The 26,227-nt window shown below is 38.6% G+C and overlaps 2 protein-coding genes across 5 annotated transcripts in view; both read right to left on the bottom strand.

The window, feature by feature from the left end:
* LOC100747990 (ammonium transporter Rh type A) overlaps nt 1–26,227 on the bottom strand; it is a 44,458-nt gene that overhangs the window by 14,964 nt on the left and 3,267 nt on the right. For 2 of the 4 annotated variants that reach the window (XM_012392158.3, XM_033321601.1), the window contains exons 1-4: nt 24,313–24,429; nt 19,527–19,768; nt 16,623–16,761; nt 15,126–15,185 (exon numbers count right to left, since the gene is read on the bottom strand). In XM_012392158.3, coding sequence (XP_012247581.1) covers nt 15,126–15,185; nt 16,623–16,761; nt 19,527–19,529 — 202 coding nt within the window. In that variant the 5' untranslated portion in view covers nt 19,530–19,768; nt 24,313–24,429. Of the gene's footprint in view, nt 1–9,660; nt 9,966–11,089; nt 11,293–15,125; nt 15,186–16,622; nt 16,762–19,526; nt 19,769–24,312; nt 24,430–26,227 lie in introns of those variants that run through there. The other 2 variants (XM_012392209.3, XM_012392269.3) reach the window with 2 other exon arrangements.
* The window catches only part of LOC105680549 (connectin), a 359,117-nt gene continuing 358,021 nt past the window's right edge, over nt 25,132–26,227 (bottom strand). Inside the window, exon 10 of the mRNA XM_033321860.1 lies at nt 25,132–25,170. Within this exon, the coding sequence (XP_033177751.1) occupies nt 25,147–25,170 (24 nt within the window). The 3' untranslated portion in view covers nt 25,132–25,146. The remainder of the gene's footprint in view (nt 25,171–26,227) is intronic.

Genomic DNA, 26,227 nt, shown 5'->3' with positions numbered 1-26,227 from the left:
GATTCGAAGATGGCTGTGTGAGCTTTCTCCGAATCGCCCCAGCCATTTCTGGGCCAGGTATATCCATCGATGTTTCCGGTTGGAGGATAACTCGTCGGTGAAACGCGTTGATAGACGAATCGTAAGGTGTAAGAAATCCAAAGCGAATCGCGCGTTTTCTTTCGTAGCAGAGAAGAATTGACATTTGGTACTTTTGTCTTTTCGATACAATATTTTGAGAGGACGAGGGTGAGTTTCCTGAGCGTGACGGAGGATCGTTGATTCCCATGTCTGATATATTAATAGGCGAGTAGCATGCAACAAATTTAGAACTAATTGCACGACTTCTTTTAATGGTAAAGAGGAGTTGGTCTTTTCCTTTTTGCGATGGAATTTTTTCAGAAGCCGGATGAACGTGTTTTGAGAGTGGAATCTGGTTCAGTTAAGTGGATAAAACGTAATACACGTTCAAGGTATCACTTAAAGCAGATAGGATAATTTAATGGTTTTTATGCTAGAAGAGACTTGAAGCTTCCATGTGCTTCTTTTTTCAACGGTATGAAGTATGGTTTGATTGATGAGTTCGTTTGGTTATGTGAATAATGTAATGTAATACATGTTTAAGGTTTTATGTACGGTAAATAGGGTAATCATTCTTGCAGGGAAGAAGATTTGACGTTCCTTTCATAGACATTTTTTGTTATTGCTCAAACAGCTCAAAGAGCGATTTCGATTAAATTTGATTCTTTGATGCGACTCTTTTTTGGTTTTCCGAAACGCGGTTCATTCTACGTATTTGTCAGAGAATAATCGTTGAAATTTCTATTGTGTCTTCGTTTAGAAATATTTAGAGTATCTATTTTTGGAATTTTTTTAAGTATCATTCCCGAATTTCCTGTGAAAAATTGGCTATGTAACTTTGACCTATTGACAATTCTTCGTTGGTTACGTCGAAGAATTGATTTAACGTGATTGATTATGTATCAGTGAGATGTACGTGGAGTGACACATTAACCGACACGTTGCCATAATTTAATTTTCCGTCATTTAACGAACATCAAAATCGTTCCGCATAATTGACACTGTTATATTTATCGATGTATTTAGCTGTTAAAATTATCGATAATCGCCGATATATATAAGCAACGATGGAATTGGATTGATTCGCAGTAGGAACTTTTACCGGAAGTAAAAGCGTAAAGAGGAGTCTGCAGGCAATTGTGTTTTTTAAGATAAACGTTCTGAGATAAACGTGTCTTCGTACTTTTATATTCAGAATTCGCTATATTCTACGGAATCTTATTACAGAAAAGTTGGACATTCCATTTGAAAAACTGAATACAACGCCGTTTGAAAAATTCCTAATCGAAATTGCTAAATCTTTTCTCTGTAACTCTATCTGCAAAAGAATTTCTAACCATCGTATCGTACGTTATTTATTCCTACGATTTTTATAGATATCCAAGATCTCTTCTAATTCCAAATAACAACGATGTTTCATACAATACAATGTTTCGAGAAATAACAAACTCTTCTAATATTATCAATTTCAATAATTCTCCTCTATCCCGCGTTCTTAATTAAAACGTGACACAGAGACCGAAATAAAAAGGCGACCGGTTGTCGCCGCTTAAGAAATCGATACTAATTTTCACGATAAAAACCTGGTGCTTCCGGTTCGCGTGAACCTTCCGCGCGAAAGATATCCGGACGTTCTATCCCCTGACGTAGACGGTCGTGGTTGTAACTCTTCGCCGCTGCACGTAATCGATTTCACCGGTTTGAATTTTCATCCGTGGGCGAAATTAAGCGCGAATAAATCAAACACGTAAAAGAGGCTGGATTAAGAGGCGACACGCCGGCCGTTCCGCTGTAAAATATGTTCGTAAATCATTGGGAAACCGGCGGACGTCTTAGGATTCGCTTCGAAACAGATAATTCGCGCTTCGCCCCGGGACTCATCCATCACCGGGTGTCGCTGCTTCACCGTGAATGCATAATAACCGGAAAATCGCGCTGATCCGGGTCACCGTTTTTGCTGGGGAAACGAGTCGGCTGATAGCGACTGGTGGCGGGATTCGAATTTTCCCTTGTAATTCCTTCGAACATCGTTGATGCAAGAAAATCGGCCTCCGTCGATTTTCGTCGCGAAGAAAGTTGCAGCTCGAAGTTGGATTTGCCTGTCATTGATCATTGGCCGGGCAAAGACGTGAAAGAATTGGTGATTATTCGACGAATGATAGATTGCTACTTGAACGTATTCGGATATCTGTTCGCTTTTGATAAAGCAGTGCTAACAAAATGGAAGAATTATTAATATTAATTATTAATTTAATCGCGAGATGTAAATTTCGGTAGTTAGCGATTCGTTTCATCTTGGAAACTCGAAGCGGAAAAAAGGAAGAGACGACGTTAGTTATGCGATGATCTGATAATTACTTCGTAAATCGTTCGTTTTGACGTTTTTCGTAGCTTCATCGCGTTGTCAAAGGATTAATAATATTCTCGGTGTACGTATTTCTGAGAGTGAACGGCGTAAGAATTTCTGAATGACGGACAACTTATTCCAACATTTCCTTAGGAAGTGGAGCGGTATGAAAGAAGAGGAAACTTTCCCGGTACTGGTGATCTATTTATTTATCATAGGTATTGCGGTGTCACTGTCACCAGTGTAATTTATATGCGGATAACCGATGATCGAGGAGTCAAGTCGAAATTCAAGTGGGTCGGAGGCACATTTCATAAGAAGGCGGAGCTTTTCTTCGAGCTCCTCGTTTCTCGTCGAGCGTGTGCATACTACATCTTATCGATACATCGAGACGTCGTCACAGATATAGCGAACGCCACCAGAAAACGAAGATTAAGAATCTTCGAAACATGTGTAGCTGCGCTTCTACACGAAAAGGGACAAATATGAATTATTAATAGAATAAATATGAATAACTTTTGACGCTCGATCTTAAAATTTAAATATGAATTCTATTGATATCGATCGGTAGAAAAGATCGAAAGAAGAGTTCTCATTAATAATTAATGAGAACTCTTCTTTCGATCTTTTCTACCAGTTGCAGATTATTTGACCTTTTTCTCTTATTTTACAAATGAAATTCAATTAAATCACGACGATACGAAAAATTCAAACTCCGTGATAAATATCCCTCGGTAACGAAGATATCTCATTTTCGCCGATCCGTCGAATCTTTCTCGCCCTAAACAAGACGTTCTGATAAAAATCCTGGATCTCACGGTCCTTTAAACGCGCGATGAATTACCATCGATATTTTTATTCAACTCGAAGCCACCGAAAAAGAAGAGAAGATATGAGACGAAATATAAAACGCGAATTCGACTAAAAAGGGGAAAAAGAGAAAACGAAGGGGATAAGACTTGGTTACGCGTTTACGCCGCGGAAAACCATTGGTTTCCGGTGGAAATTATTCGAGTCACGTCCGGATAATCTATTTATCACTTGAAGCATTGCTGTCGCTGTCGTGACTTTTATGAGAAACAGAGAGAGAAAGAGAGAGAGGAGAGAGAGGGGTGAGAGAGAGAGAGAGAGAGAGAGAGAGAGAGAGAGAGAGAGAGAGAGAGAGAGAGAGAGAGAGAGAGAGAGAGAGAGAGAGAGAGAGAGAGAGAGAGAGAGAGAGAGAGAGAGAGAGAGAGAGAGAGAGAGAGAGAGAGAGAGAGAGAGAGAGAGAGAGAGAGAGAGAGAGAGAGAGAGAGAGAGAGAGAGAGAGAGAGAGAGAGAGAGAGAGAGAGAGAGAGAGAGAGAGAGAGAGAGAGAGAGAGAGAGAGAGAGAGAGAGAGAGAGAGAGAGAGAGAGAGAGAGAGAGAGAGAGAGAGAGAGAGAGAGAGAGAGAGAGAGAGAGAGAGAGAGAGAGAGAGAGAGAGAGAGAGAGAGAGAAAGAGAGAGAGAGAGAGAGAGAGAGAGGTAGAGAGGGAGGGAGGGAGGGAGGGAGCGAGAAAAGGAAGGTTCGACGGTGGCCTCTCTTTTTGCTCGTTCGCATCCATCAAACGGTAATTTTGAAAAGCCAGCGAGGGAAACGGAATCGACGACGATAAAGTTGCAGCGGAATCGCATTAGCCGACTTTCAAACCAAAGATAATTGGCCCCGACGTCGACGTGACTCGATTATTCCCTCGAATGAGTAGTTAAAATCACCTAATTCCCCTTTCGAAAGTTGTTTGTCCGAAAGTTACCTGATTTCCACCTTTTTTCGCTATTATTTTTCCTTCCACTTTGATAATATCGCAATTTTCTTAGGATCATTTTTATAACGTTGAATTTTAATTGAACGAGATATGCAAATGATAGGATAAGAATTTTTAATAACATCGCTTCTTTTCAAGCACGCGTTTAAACAAAAATACACGAAATGGAAAGAAAGTTATTAAAAATGAACAAAACTCTTATCGTTAGTTTCACCCTATAATACGCCTGTGCCGCCTATAAAAAAAAGGGAAAATACCGATAAATTGTATTTTCTGAATAGAAATGAAAAAGCAGAATATCCCTTTTAGCTAATTTGATAACTTTCTCGCTAATCCAAGGATTCTTTCGCTAGCTTTCATAATTTTATATTATCCACGGTGGTTACACCGAAAGCTTCGCGGTTTAATAATCACGAAGTTTCGCGAAACTGTCGCGTAACACCATATTTTCTCATTCAAACGTTCCGTTAGACTTCGCTGAACTCTCAGCCAACGTTCCGATTTTTTTCAAAACCCGTGACCTTTTCACGCGCGTTGTGCAGCGTGGCATAATCCAGCTGGTATAAGTTGGCGAAACTTAAGCCTGCAACTTGTATATAAACAGGTACGTATAGTGTCAAACTTGGACCAGCTTCGCATGGATTGCGCAAAAGTTTCTCCCGGAATGGCAAAATTTACACGTTTCGCGTCGCTGCGTATCTTTTTCGTACGAGAAACGATTTTCCAGCACGATTTCTACCACACCGTCTCTATTTAATACGTTTACGTGTAAACAAAGGATTCGCGATCCATCCATTTGCAATGGAGAAACCCGTGTTGTATCCAAATTCGCAATATCGATCGTTTTATCGTTAATTCGAGCTGATCGATCTGTGCCATTTCGCGCGAATTCTCGCAATAAAATGACGATACGGACGCTTTTATCTGTCATCATTTTTTCACAAAGATTTGGTTTTGTCGTTTTCATTTGCACGATCCCTTTATTTCACCCGTGGATATCGTTAACATCATAGATATTTCTCATTTATATCCAGATACGTTTATGCTTTTATTTTTTGGAATTTAATTTAAACACGTAACCGTGTAAAGAGGGTCCTCGGTGAGAATATTGGTATTTACTAATTACGCTAGATGTTGTTGTAACGTTTCTTTTTCACGGAAGGAGAGGTATTTTTTATCGCATATTTCATTGGTCCGGTATGAAAGAAATTTATTGTAGGTTGTAAAAATAGGATAAATAAAAATCGCGAGTTGCGAAAACGAAAAATGGAAAATCGTCGCTCGATTACGTAGTACAATTTTAAAGAATGCAATTTATTCGGCCCTGCTGAGCACCGTTGCTCTTTCTTTTTACATTGTACGCTGTTTTGTACGCCGAACGAATAACAAAGTGGTGAAAGGGGAAGAAATTGTTCGTTACGAGTTCCTATTGGAAGGAAATTATGGTGGAAGAACCCTTTGTCGGGTCCGGTTTATAGAGGTATAAAGCTGGTTTAAGAGCGCACTATAAAAAACGTGAACTTACAAATGAATTTATAAAAAGAGACTTAAATCATTCCGCTGGAAATATCGATAATAACATTTATGAAACATTAATGTCAGAATTTCAATTACCGATCGTTATTAGCTACTCGTATTATTCAAAGGCACGCGTTACTAAATGCGTATCGATTTTTAACAAGCCTCGAATTACCCTTCGTTTCTTCGTGAAAAATTAATTCGAATCTCGTATCTTTCGGAACTCGAACTTTCAGAAACAGAAAATACCAAGTAACTTTTCTTTCCAATTATTCTTCTTGAGATATGTATAATTTTCTGTGCTGGACTGGCTTAAATGCGTAGTAGAGATACTTTTATGTGAATATCAGTGTGTGGAAGTATGTGTGTCCGCGGCGTATCGAAAACGAAGGAACGTAAACTGTTCAGTCGGTTAACAATCGGGTTTACAGTCGGGTATAGAAGAAAGTGCTGAGACGCGTGCAAGTGTGTATCGATGAATATATAAGCAATCGTCCATGAAATAAATATATCATTATTTTAATATTAATCCTCGGTATAAATTTAGCGTTCCTATAACATTATTTCGGCTTCAAAGATGCGCAATTTTCAACAATTCTTTCGTTTTTTTAGCGCACGTTTCTGAATACGATAGAAGTAACGTTGACGAGTCAATAAGTAAACAAATTTCTTTTACCGCATTTTCTGCCACGTTTCGTCGAAGAGAAAGCGTTGTTTCTCGACGTTGCATTCAAACGGAAGACGACAATAGGACGCCTACATTTCCGTATCGTTCGCAGGCCATTCCCAAGCCTTTCTCCGTAACAGTCGCGATTTCCATGAAAAGGAAATTTGGTTGCGCGCGCGAAAACCGATTTCCATGAGAAAACACGCGCCTGGCCTGGCCGTAGACGTCTGAAAATTTATAATCTTTGAGAAGCAACGAGATTAGCCCGCCAATTATGCCGCTGCCCGCAGACCCAGTTACGTAATCTACGCAAAGTATCACTTTGAAATTCAGATTCCACCGGATAAAGTGTTGACCACGTGCTCATCCGCGTTATTCCGCCTTCGAAATTCCCGAGACACTGGCGTCCCTGTTACGTTTACGCGTGTAATAACCTCCTTAACCGTGTTATTATCGTTCGCTGGAATTCGCGAATCTACACCAAATTGTCGAGTCACAGTTATATCCGAATCTCGTCTTTACCAAAGACTCGTCTCTTGTAGATTTTTTTATTTTCGTATTTCCCTGTTAAATATTTATCCCGAAGCTTATTGTACACTGTCTTTTCCAAAGAATATCTTAAACCGATCGTATCCCGTATTTGATGGAATCGTCGTGTTTAAAATTAGAGATATTGATTTGCAATATGTACCTTTATACGTCGCTTTGAATTCAGTTCTTTTAGACCTATACATTTATTGGAACTTTTTGCAGAACTTTTCTCGACGCAAGATGAAAGATATTTAAATGTTGGAATTTTTGGACCGAATGGTATTTTTAATAGGTGGATTGTTGCAGAATTTGTTGATACTGTTCCTTGCAATGTTAACGTTTTGACGTCGGTATGCTGCAGCGTGCACGTAGTCTCACCAGCCGCACATTTTTATAGGGTAAATATGTAAATGGAAAATGTGGAAACGTTGGAAAAAATAGAACGTCCTTCCACGTGTGCCATCGGCGACGCTCGAGAAACTCAAGACGTAGATTCACATCTGGCGACGTCAATGTGTTAAGATTAAAATCTTCGATTACAATATCCATATTTTTCAAAGCGTTTTCAAAGCGTTTTGTTCCGTTCGATCGCGTGTCTCTAACGGAGAAACGCAAGACGAAAGATACTTGGAAATTATAACTTTAGGAAGAAAGGACATTTTTGTCGACAACAAGGACGTAGCTCGTCGTAAAGCGTACAATAATAGAGTAGTTTGTTATTTTACGTAATACGATCCTAAAAAGGGCAGAGAATATTCACAGACGACTATTAAATTACGCGATCATTCGTTAGATCGAGCGTTCGAAATATTTTTCAACAAAAAATACTTTTCTTGACCAAGTGGTAGGATTTTTGACTCAAGTTGCGAGTTTTTAACGAATATTTAAATGTACGCGTTTGAGGAAATTGCCAGTCTAAGACGAATGGAACGGAACGTTTGAGTAACAGACTTTATAAACAATGAAACTCTTGCTTTGAAGGAATGGCACGTTTCCACCTCTGGATGCTACTGGAAGCTTCTCCTTTCATTTCCCTAAAGGCGTCTATCATAAAAAACAAGCATCCTCGTTTCCATTCTTTTTTCACGAACTCCCATCTCAACGATCAAACGCGATCTCAGCTTCAATAGAACTCAGCTTCATCAACCATTTACAAACACATCCGATTTTCACGGTCTTCATACTTTGAATCTCTTAGAATCCATAAAAAACAGCTATTTCGCGTCTCTCAGAATTCAGAAGTTGAGTTGTAAATATTTCAGTAAAATCATAATAAATTCAACACGAACTTCATCAACTCTATCTGCTTACCGTAGCTTCGAATTTTTTAAGGCTCGCCAGGGTTACAAAGATTCGTGCAAAAAATTTTACAATATTTTACTAAACTTAAATTCGACACGATCGTCGAAGCTTGAAATTGTTTCAAACGTGCCAGAATCGCAGGCATCTCGATAGCGTTGAATTTACCAAGGAATTCGGCATTTTCACGCGCGTTTCATTCGCAAAATCTCGAATCTTTGAAAACGTACGCAGAGACGACACGAACGTCTCGCGAAAGAGAGACGATCGAATTAAAAAATTCGACGAACAGCCGGCACGCGAAAACAAAACAAGCCTATACGAAATCATGACGATTATCGTCAGCGAAGAAACCAACGATTTCGTAATCGTGGAGAGTCGGTCGTTTTGAAGGACGGCGTAGGACGATTTGGCGAAACACAGTGCCGGCCATATCTTATAAAGAGGTTTCTGGTGTAGCTGTACGACGTTAATATACGTACTTTATCCGACTCCATGGATAAAGTTAAGCCCTGGCGTCGACTCTTTACATCCTTCCACGGGTATACACGAGTTCCACGGAATATTACGCAAGCGTATCTGTCTCCCTGCCTCTCGTTATCTTTCACTGGCTACGATTCCCTCGCCGTCTTTCGTTGCTCGTGATCTTTCACGAAACCGCACGATGAAAGAAGAGCGAAGAAAAACGCGTAGTTTCTCGTTGGAGGGGTAAAAATCGCAACGAGAAAATGAAGAAGGAAACGTATATACAGCAGAGTGGGTGGAAATTCGTGGTTGAAGCGTGCTCGGGGAGATTCCGCGGTTCGAAATAAGGCAAAAATCAGGAATAAGAAAACCGCGTTTGAAGAAGGAACCGTCTTTAGTTCAAATATTCTGTCTGGCATTTGTTCGTTTCTCAAGATATAAATACATATTTGAGGTGGCTGGTGGATTTTTATCTTTTATGTAAAATTACGTTGTACAGGTATAATGGCTAAATATTTACGAAAGCGAAATACGATTAAATATTTGAAATTTAAAGCACGGGAACAGAGACGACACAAAGAAAACGATAGGAGCTTCGGCTTGCTTTGATTATTCCAGACGACGGATAAGGATATCTGGTTCGACGAGTTTTCGCGAAACAGAAGTTTTCAAAGTAGTTCTGGTATCTTTAATTTTCATCTCACGCTTAATTACCGTGGGCGTTTCAACGCTTACACGGATGATCGTGTATTTACAGCACCATGTAACTAATCCAGTATTATTCAGAAATATAAGAGAAAGATCGTGTTTTATTACGAACGTTCTATTTCCACCAACTAACCAGCACAAATGCCAGGTTGAACCAGGTAAAAGAAGAAAAATGAGAAAGAAGGAGGGAAAAGGGAATAAAGATACAAAAGAGGAAGACGAATAAGGGTAGAAAGCCGTGGGAGGTCCCCATCGAGAGAGACCGAGATCGTAGGACTTACGTGTGTACGTGACCGGCAAAGAGCTTGGTTTTCCATTTAGATGAGGCGAGTAGCTGTTCTGCCTGTTACCGGCGTCCGCCTCGGGGGCGTAATCGAACGTAGCCAAAAAACTGCATAGGAGAAAGCCCTCGATAAAGAAGAGCACGATAGCGTTCCATAGGCTGTTCGACGTCGTCATCCTTTTCTCCGCTTTCCCTTTACCCTCGTGAGAAAGCTTTTCTTCGCGGGCAACGCTGGCCGCGAAATTACCACGGCACTCTCTGGCACCCAGGGGGTGATTTTTCCTCTCCGCGTAGCCTCGTCACCTGCCACAGCCACGGTTTAACCATTTCTCGTTTCTATGAATCGAATCTATGAATCGGATCTATGAGTCGAACCACGATTCCAGCTCGTTCGTTCAACGTCCCCTGGGAGTTATCGTTTCCACGGTATTATATCGAACTTCTTCTCGGTTTTTAGAGGGTTTCAGGGGTTGATTGGTTGCGAGGATGCTTGATTAGTATCGGACGATAGGATAGGTAAAGATTTTTGCATTCCTTTTCTCACGACGCAGTTCGAGAAGAATCGAGTTGCCGAGGTTTTGTTATCTTTTTCAGCGGGTTTTCTAACCTTTTGCACTCTGAATTTTATTTCAATTTCGTTACCAGCAGCTCTCAACGCTTTTAAGTGTTTTATTTGAAATTTACATTAACCAAAGAATAAGACAATTTAAGTAAATAAACGAAGAAAGAAATTCACTTAGATACCAGTTTTATTCACATTATTGTTGCATTTTGTAATTTTTAAGCGTATCATATATCTTGAAACAATTTCCAGAATGCAATCCTGGTTTTCTTTCGCGCGTTGCATAAAAAAAAGGTGGGACTGAAAAAATGTCGAGTGGGACTCGACAAAGGAGCTCCTGCGATAAAAACTGATGTCGTGTCACATAGGAGTGCAAAGGGTTAATTCTCCGGTTGTGAGTCACGATGGATCTTCGTCACTTGGATCACGCGTTTCGATTCAACGTTAAGCTCTTCGAACGACGCGAATCTCTTTTGGAAAGGGAGGAAAGTCAGATTCGATAGAATTTCCTTTCTTCGTCGTTCGCGAGTCCTTTAGTTTAGGCGAATCTCTTGGTAGACGGCGAATAATACAACGGTTACGTTTGTACGCTGTTTTGATAGATCACGTTGAACTTTGGATAGATAGCTGTCACTTCTTTCACAACGATGAAATACTTTCCTTCCAGTTAGAACGTTTCTAACTTAATAAATCTCCGAACGTATTAATCAAGTTTTTATTCTTTCGCCTCGTAATAAAATACGGTACGATAGTGGAAGAATTAAAAAGAAAAAAAAAGGAGAAGAAGAAGCGACAAGACAAAAAGGGGAAGGAACGAAGACACGCGAGCTGTATCGATTTCGCGCAAAAATAAAGAGAAACAAACCTATTGAAATGGTATCCAGCTTTTTCCCCTTCGTTAACGCACGTCGAATTCGCTTAACCGTCGATTCTCGTTGCAAAGGAGGACGTTGGGTAACCGACCACCTCTTCTGTTCACTGTTTATCGGAATTCTATCTGGTAACTCTTACGATACTCGATCCGTAGCGCATCCACGGGGTTCTGGTATGCCACAGTGCATATACGAGCTACGCAGGAGAACCACGGTCTTTTGAATAAAGCCGATAAAAATCGGTGGCATTTTGTAAATCAATGAGGGAGTTGAAACCTATGGCCTCTTTCTTCGCTTTCGTCTCGGTGCGTCTCGAACTTGTATCACCTATCGACTAAACATTCCAATGAATTCGATTCCAGACGACGGCAAAGAACAACGAGGAAGAAACACGTGCTCCTTTTGTTTTTATAGAAGTTCGATCTCCACGAAGTCTCGAGTGCACATCTTGCTTAATATGCGATTGCCTGGCTCCATTCGCGGTGCTATTATCAAAGATATGTATTAGGTTGTCCGAAATGTTTCTTTCGTTTTAGACGGAAATAATAGACGCACGATGTTTCTTGTTTTATATTAGTTTATCAAATTAAGCGCGAATGTAATAATAGAAATAGAACGAAATGAATCACACCTAATTCGATAAAATAATATAAAACAGAAATTGTTGTTCGTCTATTATCATGGAACGAAAGAAACTTTTCGGACAACTTAATAAGCGAGTTTATGTGTGGGCTTACGTGTCGTTCGATATATCTTGGTATATTGGTAATTTATAGTTTCAGTTTGGTGAGACGACGTTTTTGCTAGCAATTGGTAGAATTGAAACGTTCGTGAATGAGCTCTTTTTTGTATAGTTGAAGCAATATTGTTAATGAGATTAAGGAGAGCATTGTTTACTTTAGTCGACGCTCATATCGAGAAGATTAAAGTTCTGCAAGTAAGTTAGTCGAGTCAAGTAACTGTAGTTAGTTAAGGAACAATACAGTTCGATTATAAAAGCAAATTTTTCAGAAGAAAAATTTGCAAGTCAGTTGGTCATACTATCGAAGGTAAAACCAACATATTAGTAAAACTATAGATCTACGAGTAAATTGGCTTCGTTCGTTGAGTAATTAAACGACTAGCAATAAAGTTCTGTAGTATCGTAAATGATAATTATGATTTATTTCCAATGAATGGATTGCACAGATGTTGATTAAACAGGAAACGATGGTTGTTTAACGTGAACTAATCGCAATAACGTACTATAATTTAGACAACTCAATTTGTCATTCTCGTCACCACGGATCCAAGCTCTCTCTCTCTCTCTCTCTCTCACGCGGACCACACTCTCTCGACAACGCAACTCGCACTCCCTGACTTCTCGATTCACACTCTCTGGTTTCTCCACTGACACTGCCTGTCCTAGCATTCCTTTGGCTTTTCTTAGGTCCACCACGCACGTGTCCCGCATCCGCACGTGGCCAGGCTCACGTAGGGATTTTCTATGAAACTATTCAATCGAAGGACCGACGACACATTGATGGACCTGTCGATATCTCGGCTCTCTGGCGATAATGTTTATGGCTACCCACGGTTAAAGAAGAAATATACAAGTTCAGAAACAGATATAATATAAGAGTTAACAAACACCAAAACCCATTAGCTACTCAACTACTTGACACGATGGATCAAATCCGCAGACTAAAAAGACAATACCGTTTAGATTGAAGCATTAGATTCAACTAGAATCAAACATACTATAAGCTATTATAATCCAAGCTACAGTACCACGTCAAAAGAATTTACTTATAATTCTCAATGAGAATTGATCGTAAATAGTCAACGAAATAAAAAAAGAAAAGAAAATGTTTATGGTTCACCCGATATCTCTTAGGCCTTTCATCCCCGATACTACAGTTCTATCATTCAATTCATTCATTATACAAATCATGCTATTTAACGTAAAGTTATAAAATTGCGAAAGAGAAGTTTGCTATCCGCAACTTTCTAGCTATAGATTTCGTTACATTTTGAGCTTGCTCTTCCGTTTTCAGAGTAATTCTCCGTTGATTTTCTTGACGTAATATGCACCGACTCTTTAAACTAATAGAATTTGGTTTCGATAGAAATAGCCTCGTTAAATAACGCACAAAAACTACCGTGGCTGATTACGTGTTTTCCAAGAGAAAATACTTTTCACGCTATCTTGTAAAGTTATCGGTATGTAACTGTTTCTTACTCTAGATTCCGAAATATTGATACAACTTTTATTATTTACGAGCAAAGAAAAATCTAATTATAAGACTAAACGGCACTGGTGAGCACCTAAACTCGCGTTTTACGCGTTTCGCTGCGCGTGAAAGCGGATCCTGGAAAGTTCTCGCCAGTCACTGTCGTTCTTCGCCGGATAATGCCGGCGCGGTTGTTAACTTCCGGCTGTGCTTACGTTTTGGTACCCAGCCTCCAATTAAACGGCCTCTACTACGATCCTAGTCTCGCAAATTCTATTATTTCGCGGCGCGAGTTGCCTCTGCTACCATTTTCACGAGTTTCATATGTTGCGAATATTTCCGGTTAGAACGTGTTTTACATGTCTTCTTTTATATCTTCTTCTTATATCTGTTAGACCAGACTGGTGGAGATACCGGTGTGAAACGATTCTCGTGAACTTTGTTGAAATTATAGTGTGAAATCTTTTGCTCTTTAGCGCAAGTTAATTGTTTTTATAATCCTTTTAATCGCAACTGCTTTCTCTTTATTTCGAATCTCAGCGTTCCTTCTAAATGAAGACACATCGGAAATTTCAAGACAAATTGCAATTAATAAATTACTTATTTTACGCATAATTATCAAAAACAAATTCACGCGATAAATTGTTTTATACGCCATCGTTTTTATTATCATCGCGAAGTAAACAAATACGTGGAGCTTTATATTTAGACGGAGAATATTTCCACGATCTCGACGTTAATTAAAATATTTCAATAAAATCCAAATTTCGATTTCCAAGTCCCTCTTCATCGGTTGGTTCTGATCTCGCTCGAAAATTCATCGCGTTTTATATCTTCGATAAAATTATTCACGGGGACATTAGCTATGAAATCAACGTGGCATTATTCAAATTCTCCAAGCGACAAAGTAAATGGACGAATTCATACGGATTATTCGGGCCGACCTCGAATAAACGTTCGATCAGAGTCAAAGAGTGAATTAAATTAATAGAGCTCGCGAAAGAATATGACCGGGATGGATTTATTATTAAGCAGACGACCAGTTTGGTCTATCGACGTCGAAATTCTGTGACGCGTTAGTCGGATTTTTGAGATTTGCAGGAAACGATCACTCGAGTTAATATCGTTTCAAGCGAAGAATTATTATACGAGAATATGTTATCAATTATTCTCATGCAATTTAGATAATTCAGATAGACGGAGTAGATCCCAACAATAGAACCTTATTTCTTTTAAGCTCAAATTTACCCCTTTTCTTTTTAAACGACGTCATTAACTTTCGTTTACGATTAAATTCACATGCTCGTCGGTGTCTTTTTTATTTGAAATATCGTATGTGGATATTTGCGATCGTATATAATTATTTTGTAAATAACGAAAATCAGAGAGAACTCGAGAGCCATTTCAAACATCACGTAGTTCCTTCTTTCTTGGTAGAAAAGCAGATTTAAGAGGATAGTACTTGCATTTCAGTTTTCATAATTTCTTAATAATTATACAGAAACTAATCAGAAACTTCTGCGTTATAAATCAAAGAACACAAAAGCTGCATATAAAACCGAGATCAGCATTTTTATGAAAGAAGATCGTATGCTACGCGGCCGGTAACATAATTCTAACACTCTGCATATTCCCCGTTTGCCAAAGTATAGCGTATACTGGTGGAGGAGCCATAAACCCTGAACTTGTTACAAGCTAGACTTCAAAGTCGAGGCCGAGGTTCGTTCTCGTTAAGGCAAAGACAGAGCTCTCCGGGATTCGTTTCTCACGGGGCGAATATAAATATGGAATTAAGTAAATTCGTTCGGATACTCACTCGGATAAACTCGTAACGGGTCCGTATCCGGTTTCTTGACGTGCTTCCGGCCGTGGTCGCCTGAAAGTTTAATTACTCCTTCAGTTATATGCACGCCACGACGGTGTGGAAATTTTATGAATATCCACCGGATCCATGCCGGAGGACATCTTTCTTTTCTCGTTACTTTCCCTTCGTCGGGAAAACGTTCTTCGCTTTTCCTCCTTCGATGCTCTTCGAACGTTGCTCAAGATACGTAGCTCAAGGTGGTCTACGTTAACGTTACCAGAGGATAACGATGCTTCCAAGAGAAGTTACTTTAACGATCTTTAGAACAGTATATTTCTCGTGACACTTTGATTTAGACCGATGGAACGCGAACTGTATGATATTCGACGTACAAGTTCCATTTATATTTCGACTCGTCGTTCAACTCTGGATATTTATGGAAATTCGATCTGTTTATATTTTGTAATTGCGACCGAAAAAAGAAAATGAGTCCAGTCATTTAGAATTATATACGAAATATACGAAACAATATTTAAGGAAAATACGACGCAAAGATCGTTTCCTTCTCAATTTATCGCGACACGACACGGTGCAACTTTATTCGCGACCAAGTAAAGGAATAAAAAAAGGAAAGTAAAGAGAAACAGAGACGAGGGTGAGTAATTGTTTGCTTCCTGGATCTTGTTCGTTTGTCTTTTCCTTTCTTCGTTTGATTTCACCCGGTGTATCTTGTAATTTGCCTAGAGATAATGGTAGATTGATGGTAAGGGAGGAAGGAAGAAGCGACAGTTTCTTCGTCTTGGGATGCTTTCCTTCTTCCTTCACCGAGACAAAATTAGACCGATAAAGGAAGCCGTGTACTACCGTTTATATTTAATTACCTTCTATACCTAACGCTTACAAAGGAAAGTCATTGGATTGGAAGTATCAAATTTTTGCCTATGTAAATGATAAAAAGTGATAATTGTAACCCTTTGCGATACGATGGTTCTGCAGTTTCACGATCAATTTGCCACCAACAAAATACGCTATTCGATAAAATCACTAAAAGCGAACATTCCGTGTTACCTCTTCTCACGTATCACAAAATTTTCTACGTTATTTAACCTCGCAAATTTTTATCGATTTTTTTACGATTAATCGACGTTTCGATCATTACGGGGAAAAAAGCTTCGCAAAGGACCAAAAAAAATTATTCAAATTCCACGTGTATTATCAATTCCATTAACATTTACGAACCTCATGTGCTAGAAAAACCAGGTTATTCGCATTTATTTGCGTATTCTCATTGTTGCACAAGATTTATTCGCGTCGTAATCATTGGATCGTAAAGAGAATCACGGATGAAAATTTTCCAAAATTAATGTACAATGACCGTGTATATTTTTCGACGCGACGTCACGAGATACATATTCAACGATAATAACGGCGTGCTGGCCGCTGTGATAAGTTACATCGTCGAGTATAACTCGTCGCTCGTATGCACTCTCTTATGGAACTCATACAGACCTGTCTGTCCGTGATTTTTTAGCGAATTAGCGTCCGGCTCGGGTCCGTACGTCATCAACGCGCCCATTAGGACGATTAGGATGACTTGGACGAAGAACAGCTGGCATACTTGTTGCTTTCCACTCACGGAGAACATTCCCTAATGAAAGAAGCAAGGATTTAGTGGAAACTGGACAAATGTTTATTAACATTAGCTTTAATAACCGGCTTTAGACGTTTTAAGACGTCTTTTGTAAGCTGAACGTTATTGACCGGGTACGTGTCTAAGCGTTTTTTAAATCTGACCTTTGTTTATGAATAAACGTTAAAGCGATTAATGTTATTTACCGTAGATCGCTTAGCTACGTGGAACAAGCAACACTTTGCTATTATTATCAGACCGCGAATATCCATGTAACTTCGATACAGGCAACTTAATTCGATTAAAACCTTTTATTTATTTATTTCAGATATTTTATATAACTTTGTATACCATATTTTTCATTTATTCGTTTGTTATGTTCGTATGTTCCTGTATCTTCAAATTTGTCGTAAGTGCATAAACATTTTGCAGTCCCGTTATCATATGTAGAGCTGAGAATGCGAGTGGTGTAGGTCGTGCTGCTGCGTAAAATAGTGTTCTGCGTTTACTGTTATGAAGCATTCGTTACATTTCTTCGAGTCACACATTTCTATAAGTCACACGGTATTATAGATGTGGCAAATAGTAGAGAGATTGTATGAAGGTAATTAAATGAGAGAGAGAGAGAGAGAGAGAGAGAGAGAGAGAGAAGAGAGGATGCAAGAGTAGTATAATTGCGAAGGTTTGCAGGAAAGTTCCGGACATAATTCACGAATAATATTATGATTAATGACTAATTATTACGATTATATCTAATACGATGGCAGAGACATTGCTAAGTACATTTTTAACTATCTGTTCGTGAAAATATTTACAGTTTCGTACTATACGTGTTAAAAATCGATCCTTCCAACAAAGTTCTACTAAAAACAAATGTCATTCTCTATCTTTTATTAATCCGTTCAATACGAATCATTCGATAATTCGATATCGCAATCATACTGCACATTCTGCGTATCAATTATAATCTAATAGCGAAGTTCCGCTACAAGACAGCAAATACATTCCATAAACATATTTACACTATTATATTACGACCAAATTAATTAGCAAATATAGATATAAACAGAAATTCCAATAAGCAATTGCTATATCCTCGACAATCTCAAACCGTTACACGTATCGCAGCTGTACATGCAATAACGGATCGAAATTTTCTCATAATCTGTTCTTAAAAATCGTCAGGAAATATACAACGGTTCGCGAGATTGCACATAGTCGGCGTTATAAATATAAAACGTTCTAGGACGAAAAAGGGGAAATAATGCTTGCAATTATTCGAAGGTTTAAGCAGAAAAATTGCAAGCGCGGTACGATGGAAAACTCGATAATTCGTTAATCGTTTTCAGAGATAATATTTGTAAGGCAAATTGCGTGCGCGTGAGCGATGCAGATAGATGTTGCTCGGTTTAATGATATCATATAATGTTAAAGCTGAAATTTCAGTCGCGTCGCTGCCAGTTGTGTCACTCTCCATTCGTTTTCATCGTTTTATCTTTCGATGCTGATTTTCCGCCGATAATTGCAAGCGGGAAACGCGCAACCAGCAAGAATGAAATTAATGAACCCGATACGTACACGCAGACGTTATTTCATCGACGATTTCGCTCTGCTTCAGGTTTTTCGCCTCTCTGAGCTAAGATACAGCTACTCGAGTCGATCGAGTTTCTACGTTTTAGGATTCGATCCTGAACTTTCCACGGAATAACCAAACTCGGTGCGTATTATGAGATTATACTATTAATCTTTGATGCAATAATGGAAGAACCAGGAAATGATTTGTATTAGGTCGTCCGAAAAGTTTCTTTAGTTTTATAAGGAAATAATGGATGCACGATATTCTCCATTTTATATTATTTTATCGAATTACGTATGATCCATTTTGTTCTATCAAAATAAGAATCACAACGTTTGACAGATTAGGTCTCATGTTTGTATAAAGATGCATCATTGTAAAAGACGTGTCTGTAAAAGAAAGACACTTCTCGGACAACCTAATATTTTAGGTTTTGCGAGAAAAAATATCAAGAACGAGGAAATGATTTGTATTACGTCGTCCGAAAAGTTTCTTTAGTTTTATAAGGAAATAATGGATGCACGATATTCTCCATTTTATATTATTTTATCGAATTACGTATGATCCATTTTGTTCTATCAAAATAAGAATCACAACGTTTGACAGATTAGGTCTCATGTTTGTATAAAGATGCATCATTGTAAAAGACGTGTCTGTAAAAGAAAGACACTTCTCGGACAACCTAATATTTTAGGTTTTACGAGAAAAAATATCGAGAAGGAGGAAATGAGTATAACTCTATGACGGCTATATGATATTTTATCGTACAATTGTTCTATTTTTCGAAGTTATTTCGTTGTTTATTTTACTCGCCGACCCCAATACTCGTATCTTGCTCTATATGGAGGAAATTGTAAACGAAAATTCGTCGACTTTTCGATTTCGAAATCGCTCGACGAATAAACTGTTAACCAAAGAGGACGAGTTAACTCGATCCTTGAATTACTTGTTCTTCTGGATATCTCGCGATGAAGATAATTTCTTAATTTAAATTCTCTTAAGAAGAAGGCTTTCCCACGAAAAAACTTCATTCCACTTTTATCACGTAACTTTACGCTTAATATCACGTTGTGCACATGCTTGGAAAAAGACTGATTAACGAAGAACAAATCGATCGAAAGCTGCGATCATGCACCGAAGCGATTCGTATCCAAATTTCACGATGGCAGCGTCGTTCGCGGCGACATCGTTCAGGCAATATTTTTACCATTTTGATTTAGATAGCTTTGTAACTTGCGGCCGGTTGCAAAAAGCTCGTTTCACCCTTCACTGGCCGTCGATCAACTCATAGTTCTCGCCTGACGCGACAGATTTTTTATTGTTTCACAATTTCGTTTCGCCAAGAACTGTTCGTTTAAATGGAGCAGATCGTGTTCCCCGACGAGGCTATCTTAATTCGAACGACGTTGACGAATGACTGTGCCGGGGCAAAGATCGATGCAACGATGACTGTAAACGACGTAACGATGATCGTTGGGCGCGCGCGTTGAAAAGGACTTTTTCGTCGTTCGAATAAATTCTTGTCTTTCGAGGTTGTGAATCACTCCGAACGGTTTGGAGAAAGGATAGATTTCTCAATTTTTCGTTAGATTATTTAAGGCTTATATTTTATATCACAATAATTTTATAATACTTAATATTCTACAATACAATACTATTGTCAATTTTATCAAGTTCTAAATTTAGAAAAATAAAGAAATAAAAATTAAGAAGATAAATATCTATGGATTCTTTATTTGGCAAGAATACAAGCTAACACGATCGCAAGAAGAAGTTCCAATTATGATTTTTTCTTCGAATAAAACTATTTATTTTAAGACAAATTACACCTCTATCGATACCATTTGTTCCGAGACGACGCTTATTACTGTAACAACCTAAAAATACATTGGTTTGGTATCGGTAACCCATCAAAACCTATTTCCCAATAAACACACGAACGACAGTTTCGCGATATACCCAGCGGTTTGTAGAAGAATCACACACAGAGGGACAAAAGTATCTGTCGTGAAATCAACGATTCTCGGCCGATATATCGGCTCGTTCCCGATATTGTTTATCCGTTTCTACGATGGACGATCCAATTACAACACGATTGATCCTGATTGACCTCGTCGTCTAAATCTCCCCAACGGATATACGCCATTCCCTTAATGCCGACACGTTTGACGCGCGAACAGTGTCGCGAAGCTAACGTATAGCGTTTTTCAACGGAGGCGATCCGTTCGACAGAAACGTTATTATCCAGTCTTGCCTGGTGTTAATCGATTTCTCGTACAGTTCAGTGGGAAAGGATCGTTGAAAACGTTCACGCCTAATATTTCATCGTGGCACGTTTGGCCGGCAAACGATTTCTCGAACGTGTTGTTCGTGCCGCGTACTAGCAATTCCAATGATTAATTAACCCGCAATGAGTAGTGGAATTAGCGTTAATTCTCCTTTAAGTCGTTTAAGACTGAAATTTGATCGAATTAAATCTTAGCTAGAACGTGAACTGCGAGTGTTTGTGCGGATTCAAATACTTTGGGAAAATCGGAAATTTCATATTTAAAAAACGTAGAGTATCGTAAAACTTGCTATTAAATTCTTTCTGCAAAGATTCTTGAATTTTAATTCACTTTGTTCTTTTCCTGCCAATCTTTACCACGTTTCTCTGTTTTAAATCGCACGATATTGTTTTCGTTCGGCGAGCGAACAATCAATAAAGCGGAAAGTCAATCGGCTATTGTTATTACGCGATTAACTCGTAACCGCAAACTAACGTTCGATTGTTCGTCGACGATTCGAGAGGCGGTTTCTCGTCGACGATGCAAAAAGTGTCACGCGAGCGTCAAACGAAATAGCAATCGAATGTATTAGGAATGAAATCGTGACTGAACGATCCCATGTGAACAACTTCATACGGAATAACGAAAAGAGATGATAGATTTCTTTGTAATTTTCTGAAAACAACACGGCCATTTAACTCGTCGCGATCGAATATTTTATAGTTAAAAACTAGCGTATCTCGTCTGTTTAATTTTTGTAACGCAACGGTGAACGGACCGAACGATAATAATTATAACTTTGTAGAAATAATTTTTAATCGATGATATTCTTATCGATCAATTAATTTTAACTATTCTTCCAACAGGTCAATTTTTTAATTTCCTTATTTAAAAAATGTTTTAATTGTCAAACACTTAGAGCTTCGTCGCTCGTTGTTCGTTCGATAATATCATGTTTAATCGATTTCTCTGTATTATTTTATCGCTCAATCCCTAATGGGTTAAAACAAGGACAAAAGAAGATATTGCGACCTATTTTTATTAAAAGTATAATAAGAATTTCTATCGTTCGAATTCTCATTATTTAAACGCTTTTACTGTATAGAAGATTTTAATGGCGCTCAGAAGCGAAACGTTAGATACTGTCCTCCTTCGATCGTTCGTACAATGCGGAAAAAACAAACAAAAAAATAAATAGAGAGAAAAGAAAAATATCGATATCTGTATGCGAGGAAGCTCTCGAATTCAATGGAAAATCGACTGGAGAGGCTGAAAAACTTGCGTGATTCCGGCCCGCCGGAAAAATATGGAACTCGTAACTCAAACCTTTACCCAAAACATTCCTTTTTCTCTTGCTATTACCATTTTGCTTTCTCTCTTCTGTTGTTCCTTTCTTTTTAAATCGCATAAAAATCAATACCCGACAAAAACAGGTATTACGTTGCTGTATGTCGAATAGAATAGAGGAACTCGCCAACTCTTGATTAAATTGTCCCCCTTTTTCTAAAAATTATTTTTTCCTATCTTTTATATTTTTTTACAACATACTAGAAAAAAATTCCACGCCTAGAAAGCATGAAAAAATGTTATTCTATCTGTGTACTCTTCCAGAAATATTCCACCGTTGTGCAGATGTTAAAAATATCAAATCATTTTACAATTATAACGATGGAAACTAAAAAGTCGACACGGACAGGGAGATCTACAGAAATTAATCGTTGTGAATCTACAAATTTCCTATGAAAAATTATAAACTCGTAATTTTCACCACTCTAACAGTCGACAGAAACTCAAGAATTTCTTAAATCGAACATACTTGTTATTTATACCATTCTTTACCTAAGTCCATCAAACATGTTGATATTTCAAAGATATCCAGTATGGAAATTAGCGTTGGGGAACTAGCACCGATGGAAAAAGAAATTTCCTCTGTCGATTCGCATAACAAACGAATGCCAGAATGTCGGAGAACCAAGCCAATCTCTTTATCCTAATCAGCGCTAAAAACAATTTTCTATTAACATTAGAATTCCAAGTTAAAGGTTTGTATCAAATCAAAATGAAAAACACACGATAAGATATATGATGCAAAAGAAGAAAACAAACTATCATCCGTATACTTTCCAAAAAGTCATTCGGATCATGAAAAATTCTCATCGAAATCATTCGATTATTCCGACTATTCTGTTGGTTCCATCGTTAATGTTCTCGTTTACATATTTCTCAAATTAATCGTTCTTCCGTGTTCTTGAAATACTGCGGCAGGTACTTCGGGGATATTCGATGCGAAAATTAGTATCAAAGGAACCAACATCGAAGAAACACAAAATTACCTGTGTTCCTCGTTTTGCATAGCGAGTAGCTGCTAACACGTGAAAGAAACAAGCCAATCCCTTTGTCTCAATCGTCGTTCCTTTATGGCGAAAGGAGGGCAGGGCTTGATTTGTGAGCGGCACAATTATTTCCACGTGGAAAACTCTGCCAGTGGAATGGGTTTCCGATGGAAACAGAAGCAAATCACGGCTGCAGACACTGCAGAGGATTATACGGAAGCTGCTTTCATAAATTATGCGATTTATCTTAGAGCTCGCGGATGCTTTTTTAGAATAACGATGAGCTCGAGTAACTAGCATCCGCCGCCCTTCTTTCTTCATTTTCTCGCCCCTATTTTTCGCGAACCAGGACCGTTCCGTGTCTTCGCAAGGGTTGGATAAGGTACACGAAAATCAATTTGCTTCTCTACGAACCTCTCGGCTCACACGAGATATTTCCTTGACCGCACGGCGAAGAAATCGAATTTCCTTTTCATTGAACGACCGCACGGACTCGTTTAAATCATTCGATTTATCGTCATCCCTCTTCTTCTTCTCGTCACTTTCGCGTATTACGCCGTTGATTATTTGTATTTATCTAAATCAGTTTGCTTTGTTTCCGCTGGTAAGAAACTTTTACAATGAAATTCGCTAAATCGTTTGGTAAGATATTTAAAGATTATTTGAAACGGTGTAGCATATTATGACTGACACTATGATACTACGATAGGTTATGATACACTTTACAGTCGCCATAAAGCATGATCTTAAAGAGTGGAAAATTTCATTGCAGAAATAGAATACAGAAAGCTAGGAAAGAAATTACATTTTAATCCCGTTCCTTGTCTGTCAGAAAAACGTTTACAACGCTTAATTTCCTTTTATGGAGCGTTTCGTACAGCTACCTTGTTCCAAATACCTTCTCATTAATGTAACTAACGACAAAATAAATCTCAATTTAGAGGGAAAAAATTTAGCCTGAAATTTACCTTGAAAAATCTACGATACGCAACAGACTGAGAACAAAATACACGGTAACCTGCCCTTATTCGGTCATTAACTTATCCGGTCAATCGTTCTCTACGTTTAATCAAATAAACTTCTTCTGCCAAACGTCCAAACTACCGATCGGTTCTCTCGTTATCCACTTTGTTTCTACCCTTTCGACCAAACCGTCAAATCCACGTTGTCCAGTGTAATCGATAGATCGCGGGCTTTTCTGCATATTTACATTAACGGACGCAGTTAAAGAAATAGAATTTAAATAGAAATTTCACGCTCTAAGGGAAAGACGCTCTTAAAGTTAAACTTTATAATATTCTTATTTCCCCTTTCGTTCTTTACACTCTCCACGTTTTTACACAATCAAATTTCCCATAAACGCATCAACAGCCGCAGTCTACTAATCTCGAACCTCGAGTCGCCTCGTCAAGGAATCTCCGCCGATCTTCCCTAGACACAAAAAACAGAAGAAAAATGAAAAGAGAACACGATTTCCGCGCACAAAACAGCAGAAAACACGACAGTAATCCGACAAGAACGCACAACAGGTTTATATAAACTCCGTGAATTAGCGATAATTGGTCCTTTTACATAATTCTGCGTGGATGACCACGCGGAGTCAGTTTAGTTCTCCAGAAATAGGCGGGTAGCAAGGATCCCACGACGTTGCGTTGAATTTCTCAAGTTGAAACGCGATACCACTCGGGCTACTGTATCATCGCCGACAATTAGCCTTACTAATTGAAAGTAGGCCGGCTAAGAATGAGGATTTATTGTGTCCAGTCCTCTGGACGCTAATGACGCGCAAGACGAGTGGTTGGCTCGCTGTGTTACGCGTGTAACGGCGAGGGAAGGTCAACGAGACGACGAGACGATGGACATGGTGGAAATAACATGGACGAAGTCGGGATGGAAGTTCAGGACGAGAAGATTTTTCGCTCAAGAGGAAGATTTCTTTCTTGAACGAGAACGTGCATGTCGAAGCTACGAATGCTACATGCACTCGAGTTCATACGTTTTTGGGGATTTTTGGACTAGTGTTCGACGACTGATCGTTCAATGATAAATTAATTGGCTAGTCGCTCTTTCACCTAACGATTTCCTTTGCGCTATGTTATTTCTTTTGCTTTTCTTTCCTGTGAAACTCGCGTTCGCTCCGGATCGTTAATGCAACTTTCATCCCTGTAAATAGGAGATCGTGAAACTTTCGAAACGAAATATTTAACGTCCTTTGAATCTTCCTTATTCAACCTTCTTTAGAATTTTTCTTTTTTTATCTGTAACCTTGTACACTTATATTATATTTATTATGTTTTATTACAGTAATATCACGAGATTTATTTTGCATGTGAATTCATGTAATTTCGTTTATTACGTATATTATTTACGTAAGTTGATTTCTTGAAATAATACGTGCTTTTCACGGCAGAATTATTTTCCCTTGGCCCGAACGCGCCTTATCAGCATCGTATTTCCATTTCCTTCATTGCGAACAATTTTCCAATTTTCTCAAAATTTTCATACTTGAAGGATTTTTCGAAATTCTAACATTCCGACGACTTCTTCAAATTGTAACGTTCCAAGGATCGTTCGTGATGCCATTTTCAAAATTATTTTTCTAATCCTCCTCAAATTTCTTGCATTATAACGAACGGAGGAAAAAGTCGCTGTCAAAAATTGTCAAATGACATCTTTTCGCGGTCCATATCTTTCCATTCCAGCAGATTTTTTTTTTAAATTCTCTCCACGGATCCACAGTCGTGGCACGATTTACCGGAAGTGAGATTGAATCGAGGCAATCGAGCGGTCGCCATCGGTCGAAACCACCGGTCTTTCATCCGCGAATCGTTCGTGGCTAATTATATTCGAACCGCGACTTCAAATGCAGCGATTCAACGAGAGAGTGTTTTCGACGTTTGTCAACGAGCCTCGAAATGAAAAAGGTGAACGCCGTTACTCGATATTTTTCATTTTGTTTCCTCCGTGCCAGATGTCTCTATCGTAATCGTGTTCTTCAATCTCATTCTATACAGGGTGTTTCTTTTGTAACTACATATACTGGAAGCACGTCGTAAATGGTTGAAAATATAAGAAAGAATTATTACACGTAATACGAGTTTTTTGATACGAAAAAGAATACCGTGCGGTTTAAATAATTTTTGTGCTTCTAAACGAAGTAGACGAAAGGATTTTTAAGTATTCACGGTTCTTTTAAATATGTCGAACGTAGTACAATTTTACTCGTAATATTAATCCTCCTAAGTGGAATTTCGTGGAATCACGAGTTTTTTTATACAATTTTATTTATAACGCAATATGTTGTTCGT

Source organism: Bombus impatiens, unplaced genomic scaffold (genome assembly GCF_000188095.3).
Source record: "Bombus impatiens unplaced genomic scaffold, BIMP_2.2 scf_0010, whole genome shotgun sequence".
Lineage (NCBI taxonomy): Eukaryota > Metazoa > Arthropoda > Insecta > Hymenoptera > Apidae > Bombus > Bombus impatiens.
Note: the sequence above shows the minus strand (reverse complement) of the source record. Positions and strands in the feature narration are given on the sequence as shown.